Here is a 7750-nt window from a genome sequence, read left to right on the forward strand (position 1 = left end):
GGCTATCCCCGGTATACCCCCGGACCTGGGGGAGCCGTGGTTACAATTGCCTGGTGCATTAGCATTCAGGGCAAATATGACCGGATACATAACACTCTTCAACACCATCAAAAATGTCAACAAACAACGTTGTCTTTTCTTCATTTTCTCAAATTTGAAATCATCTAAAAAATCAAATATAATGCATAAAGTTCGAAATACACAAATATGCATCAACATAAATAAAAATGACACTAATATACAATTGATGGGAAAGACCCTGGAGTCGTAAATGCAAACATCGCAACGAAGTTTTATCAAGAAATAAAACTGATATTGTAGCAGTTCCTTTAACGACAGCCTTCAAAACTATGCATAAAGTGCTTTAATAGTCATACCCCTCAAAAGTAGTTACCTCCCTTATATCTAATTTAGCCATTGAAAAATATCATCATGTAATTTCGCGTTCGTTAAAGTGCTGATAGAGGATTTTCTCACTGCTCAAAATTATTTAAAGTCAATCATATTAAAATCATCCAAAGTAAACAGTTGGTCGGACAAAGGTATTAAACTTTTATCGGGACTCGCTCGTGGTTTGTAAAATGCTCTTTTAACGATTTTGATTTTTTTTTATTACGTAGTAAAGTCTGTCAAATCAAAAGGGGTGTAAAATCTAAGGTTCTGACCGCTGGATCCCTTCAACGAATGTTGACATTTGCTCAAATTTTATCTTTGGAGACCACAATTTTAATACAAATTGGAAAGCTATTCAGCAAATTGTTTTGGCGTGATTTGTTGATGGATATTATCATGGGATATTTTCATATGTATTTGATAATTCTATGCAGAAGCTGTTTAAGTTCTTGTTGCTGAGTGGTGGAAGCGTCTGTTTCTATTTCTTTTATTGTGTAAAAGGCAGCCAATATTGCTTGCTGATTTCATAAAATGTAATTGATCTTTGTACAGTAAAACTGCGGTCGTTCTAACAGGAGGTCGTGGTCGAAGCTTAGTCCCGACTATTATTCCTTCTTTTCCTATATAAAATATACTAACGTTGGATTGTATGTATGTATTTCTTAAGATCTTGCGGTCAAGGATAACCCGTGAAAGTGCAAGCACTTATTTCCAACGGGGTCCTTTGTTTATGCTGAAGAGACAGCACGCGGAAGAGACAGTGGTGGGATACAAGGAAGTCCGGGTCAATACCCTAGCTCTTTTTCGAATAGACCCCTTGGTTCTTTTACGTGCTCGGTGTAAAGCACCGATACATGCGGTACAACTTTCCTGGGTTAAACCAGTACTGAGAAGTAACACCATTTTTCCAACCACTACCCTTTATATGCCAAGCGCCAGGCAAGAGAGCTACTTGTACCAACTTTTAACGTCTTTCGGTATGATGCGGTCAGGGATCGAACCCACGACCTCCCGCTCAGTAGGCGGACGCCTTAACCACTGGGCCACGGAGACGGTCAAAATATTGAAACCAAAGTAGAAAAGTCAGGCACCATTACAGGTCCCAAATACACAAATCATGTGCTAAAACTTATGATTACCTTGAGGTCATAATTTCACACATTTTCCCATAAGCATGTTCCAAAATAAACCGACATTTGGCAGGTGGCTAATACATTCTTTGTTATAGCACCATAACATAGTTGCTTTAATGTATAACAATATCTGATTAAAACTTGTCCGGCACTTTGAGTTGACACCATTGACCGAATATTCTTTAATGCATGTGGGTGTCTACAAGATCATTGAAAAGTTGTAATGACCACTTAAATGTAATTTAAAAAGGAGCGTTACAATGTAACCCCGATTATCACTGTTTACACATGACCGCTTATACTTGAGGGCATTTAAGAAGATAATTGTGATGAATTTAATCATAATTCTATGCTGTTTGTTTAGAAAATGTGTTGTGGTATTTTGTAAAAATAAACTTTGCTATAAAGTTTATTTATTCCTTTATTGTTTTTTCTTTTTTGTCTCGCTCATTTTCACATTTAGTATTTGACATATATTGAACATATGCACAATTTCCACAACATAATCTGTGCCTAAGTAAACTGACGACATCAAATTTTGTATATAATTTTCATAACAGACTAAAATGGAAACCTTTGTCATTCGAAACATCAGATCACTAGAGGTTTTAGCTAGGTCCATGGCTTCCTCGAGGGATCACAGTTTTACTGTTTATATATATATAGATTAAAGGTATTTTTTTAATTACAAAGGAATGGACTTTTTTTTAAAAATAATTTGTCAAATAAATCACTTCTATGATAAATTTTGTTCTTTTTATACACATGATAAAAGTTTAGGCATTTGCTAAACCTTTTAAGTACATGAAATTGCAATGTATTACTTGATGCTGAATTTGATAATCTAATACTATACTAGTGTGCTTTTCTCTCTTGAACTATATTTAATATTAATTGGACATATTGTCAACTCAATTTTTAGAAATAAGTGTAAAAAATAAAAAAATAAACATAATTAATATTTACACTTAAGTAATGATAACAGGTACTGATTCATAATAAACTATTACTTAGTATTGAAATCAGTTACAACACATACACAATATGAATCGAACAATGACTGCAAGTGCCCCAATTTTTGAATTAAGTCTCATTCACTGCGTTTAAAAAGTGCCTTTTTTGTCGTAGCACCCTGCCCTGGCCTGCATGTATATATTGTTGCTAGTTTTGTGGTATATTTGTTGGATATATATTATAGAGTTAATTATTTCAACCCTTTGGCTATTATCCTTCGATAGTAGTCCACTAGGATATATTGGTGAATATGACCCATTGGCGTTCACCAAGTTTAGTTAAGTTCTATCTATAATTCTGTTGAAAAATCTGTAAAAATAGTATTGTTTTTGTTTCCATTAAAGGGTAAAAATAGATAAGTAATTAAATCTGTCTTTGACTGATTTTTAAAGTAATGTCTTCCACACGTTGCCTTTTTGGCGAACTGTTCCTTTAAGATTGATTAAGAGCAATTAATTTATTCAATTATTTCTGACATTTAATATGCATGGGTTATTAAAAATGACTATAAGTAATGCCTATCATTGGGCCAATTGTCCAGAACTTGTTTAAGTTAACAATGATGTTAAAATCATCATTGTTAACATTCAAATCTTTTCTGCTCTGGAAGTTTAACCATACTATAGATTATGGAGTATTTCTTACACGATTTGAGACAACTGTTTCAGCTGTAGTTGTTTTAATTAAATATAAAATGTATGGGGTTATCATCAACTATTTCATGTTTAAAAGTTTACAACGATGTCTGAACAATCGACCCATAATTTTAAATAGAATATATATATTCTTATTTCTGTAAAATGTGAGACTGGGAACCAATGTCTGAATTTTGGAGCTTGTTAACTCCCATCTTGAAAGTTGAAATCACTGACACATGTATGCAATCTCTTCTGTTCAAACAGCTTATTAATCGTTAAAAAGGTAAACAAAAATAGCAGAGTTAATTATAATCTATTTACTAAATAAAATATGTGTTATTGTGTTGTTTGGCTATAGCCAAAGTTACTTTTGATCGGATTAAGCCTGGGTGATTTTATTTCAAGCATTGTTTAGTCAGACTACAGGACATGGTTGCACAACACAAACAATATTTTGTTTCTAACATGATAGAAATGATATTTATTGGATTCTGCAAAATAAGCAACAATAGTTTGGCATCAGATTTCTTTGAGGAGCAATATATTGTGTAAACAGTGTGAAGCCATAATGTATATCAAAAACAATTATGTGCATTGTTTTAACCTTAAATCTTGCAATAAACATGAAGAATAGATATCTAAATTGCTTAGCAGAAATCGACTGCTACAGATAATATTTAATTTCCTCCATAAACAGATTTGACCATGAATTTGATTCATATTGAATACCATTTGTACCATTTTCATTTCAGGAGCAATGGATGACTTAATTGGTACCGATCAGGCAGTCTTTAGTGAAGTAAAGGTGCTGTTATGTGAGAGATGCTTTATTGCCTTCGAGGACGAGGACAAATACAATCAACATGGATGCTTGAGGGCTGACACATATGCAGACAACCAGCCTGATAGTGATAACACTTATGTGGACAACAAGCCTGATAATGATCTAGAGCACCAGCCTCAAACTTTAGTAGGAGACCAGTCTGAGAATAGGGAGGTTAGTCCTATTATAAATAACAAAGTGGAATCAGGTTCCTCTATCTACAATCAAGTAACAGATAAAGCTGGAACAAAACCTGTTATCAGACCGAGTATCAATCATGTCTCATCTGATAGGCCAAAAGTCATTTATTGTCAAAGTAATTCTGTGAACACCGACATAGCAAAGGTTGTGAGTAAGACCTATGCTATTAGAGTGAAGACTGATACAAAGGAGAGCTTAAAGAAAGTGGAAACAATGAATCGAATGAAAACAAATTTTGACTCAATACAGAAACCAAATATTACTGCACAGGGACAAATTAATTTTGCACGAAATAATGGAACGAATAAAACATTCAGAGTAAAAGTAGTTGGTTTAAAAAGTTTGAAAAATAAAACAGTTACTACCCCAGACACTATAACTGTTAATACAGACCGTTGCTATTCTCATAAAACCAAAATGGCAAAAACACACACTATTGGCAAAGGACCTTCTGAGAGCTGTAATAAAAAGAACAGTGAAGTAAACATGACCGGAGAAAACTTTGCATCACTTGCTAAACGATTAATGGGTGAAGGGGCGAATGAAGCAATACCCATTAAGGTCAAGGACGAACCTCAAGATGAAATCACACAGGACACAGCTAGTTTATGTGCTTCAGAGAAAGAAGTAAAAGAGATATGTGTGGTAGCAAACTCAGCATTGTCAGTAAAACAATTGAAAGAGATATCTGCCATTGTAAAAAAACGGACTGGTTGTCAGGCGATGGTCAAAGTCAAAATACTTGATAAGATAAGTAACCAGTCAATGCAGGCACATGCCATTAAGAATAAGACGAATGTGAGGATCAGAAATATGCAAATAATAAATCCTAATACAAACAGTGTTCCAATCAGTAGCAAGCAAAACAGTAAAGTGAAAATACATGTTTTCGATAAAAATAGTACAGCACAAACATTTTCCAGGCAAAGGTTTTCACCTCAAGTAGATAAAGTAAGAAAAAACAACGAAGTAATTGTGAAGGAAATATTCAGAGACTGTCCTGCTGATTCCAGGTTGAGTCTCAATTGGAACAGGGGTCACGATGGTTATGCGCCCAAACAATTTCGCCATTTTAATCAACACCAGCCCAACTCGACCACAGTAACACCGGAAGTTGATTCCCATGGTAATGAAAATGAAGAAACAGGAACAGTTAATTATCCTGTTAGTAATGGCGCTGTTGTTGAATCACAAGTTAAGACGAATGAAGCAACTGTGGATCTTGATAGTTATAAAATTCTAAACCCCAAGTTGGAGAATGGACAAGAAGATACAATTACAGATATAAAGGATCTTCTTGGCGTCCATGAAGAAGGTATATGTGAGGGGTTTATTTACAGATGTCTGAATTGCTTACACGCTTTTGAAGATGAGCATGAATTCAAAGCACACAAGCTGCTTTGTGGTACTGGTGCAAGTGTTGAAGTCAAAACTGAAACTTTAAAGTGTGCAGTATGTTCCAAAGCTTTTGATGACGAGGCATTATGGAAAATCCATGTAGATAAGTGTAGTGTTGAACAGTATAACAGGGAACATATTGAAAATAATATCGACATTCCAAGAGAATTCTTAGATGCTTTGAGCAATGACGAGAAAGAGAGTTACACAGTCAAACAAAAAAGAAACAATTTCACATGTGGCATGTGTAACAAGAATTTCAGAGGAAGATTTTGGTTAAAAAGACACATGATTATACACTCGGAGCAAAAAGACTATGTTTGCACGATTTGTAATAAAGGATTTTCTTACAAACATGGACTCAAAACACACATGAATATCCATTCAGATGAAAGAAAGTATAAATGCAACATATGTGAAGCAGATTACAAACATTTCTCTAATCTTGAAAAACATAAGAAAACCCACAAAGACCCTGCGGAAGTACGGAAGTTCAAATGCCATATCTGTGATATGGGCTTCTATGAAAACTATCACCTTCGTCGACATTTAGATTCCCACATCCCTGTCCGTAATGTGCAATGTGAACTCTGTGATCTTGCATTCCAAAGAGCTGACAGTCTTAGAACCCATATGAAAAGGGTTCACTCAAGCGACAGAAACCCATTGAAACGAAAATGGGCTAGAACGTTGCTTAAGTGTCCTGTTTGTGACCAGGTCTTTTCCATGAGAAAAGTTTTATTGAGACACATGCAAATGCTTCACCCAGGAGTTGAAACAAATATAGCCCCAATTAAAAGTTCATTGGATGATGGTGAATCAGATAATAATGATGGTGATGTTGTCCTAGATGATGATGAACAACTTGACTCAGAAGACGAGTACAAGGCATTGGAAAGTGTGAAGAAGAAGGGAGAATTGAAATGTAATGATTGTGATAGAGTGTTTAGATCGGAGGGGAACTTCAAGAGACATATGAGGGTAATGCATGACGAAGAATCTGAATGATCAGCTTTGTTTTCTTCTATATTTATTCGCTTCTATACTGCTAAATAATTCTACGGATAAATAATGTCTACTATTTGTGTCGATAATTATATATTTATAATGAATCATTAAGGTTATTTGTGATTTATCAATATGAACATTGGTTATGTTTTATTTTGATATATACAATATAATCAAACACTTACTAGTATAATACATTTTCATGGCGCGTATTATGCATGTAAATGGCATTCCTTGGCTTGTATGCAAAATGTCAGTACATAATTGTTTTAATGTTAATTACAAACATTGACTGGAATAAACAAAATAAGATTATTTTTCTTTAGCTGTCATACCAATTTATAGACACAATGTTGCAGATTTTAATCCAATACATTTATATCATTAATTGATTTCTCTAAGATATGCATATGTGAGCCAAATATATTTGCCTGTGATGTATAAGAAATTCACACAATGTTTTCACTCGATTAAGACAGTAGTATTCAAATATTTCTTTTAACTAAATTTTAAAAACCTACAATATTGTTTAGTAACAGGTTCGGTTTATTTTAAAGGGACTTGACACCAGATGGTCCCAAAATCGGTGATCAATTTCATCACCGATGTTAACCCGTCGGGCTATGTGTCTACGTTGTTTCGCAGCAGTGTTCCGCTTCATCGCACTGTTCGTCGTTTTGGAAAGCCTTGAAGTGTACATATTTAAAGTCACGCGATGATTGCTGATCAATAAACCGACTCTATTTTTATACTTCCTCGGATTTAGTAGGTAGACAAACCCAGTAGATTTTCGAACTAGAAAGATCATCAGGAAGTAAGATTCAACACGCTGTACACAGCGATAAAATCAATATTATGTTTATTAAGTTTATGAAAGTTTTCTTTTTTCTTGCAATTGTATCATCTGGTGTCTAGTCCCTTTAAGGCTTTCAAATTTAGTCCATTTTAAACTGGACGAGGTAAATCAGTAAAAAGTTCCCTCTACATTTGTACTTTATTTTTAGTGATTTTCTTGGTGTGATTTTCGTGCAGTTTAGAATGTATTATGTTACCTCTTGCGACAGTGTGTTTTCTTGAAACAAAAACAATATATTTTCAAAACATGTTTATTTGCTATTATTTCCCATAGTTTCACACTCTTG

At 34.3% G+C, this 7750-nt stretch overlaps 1 protein-coding gene across 1 annotated transcript; it reads left to right on the plus strand.

Annotated features, from left to right (window-relative positions):
• Positions 1-432: 432 nt before the first annotated feature.
• LOC128206251 (zinc finger protein OBI1-like) lies at positions 433-6923 on the plus strand. The gene is made up of 2 exons (XM_052908601.1): positions 433-542; positions 3931-6923. The coding sequence occupies exon 2, from the start codon at positions 3936-3938 to the stop codon at positions 6606-6608; it is 2673 nt and encodes an 890-aa protein (XP_052764561.1). The 5' UTR covers positions 433-542; positions 3931-3935; the 3' UTR covers positions 6609-6923.
• Positions 6924-7750: the final 827 nt, after the last annotated feature.

Source organism: Mya arenaria, chromosome 10, assembly GCF_026914265.1.
Source record: "Mya arenaria isolate MELC-2E11 chromosome 10, ASM2691426v1".
NCBI classification, from domain to species: Eukaryota; Metazoa; Mollusca; class Bivalvia; order Myida; family Myidae; genus Mya; species Mya arenaria.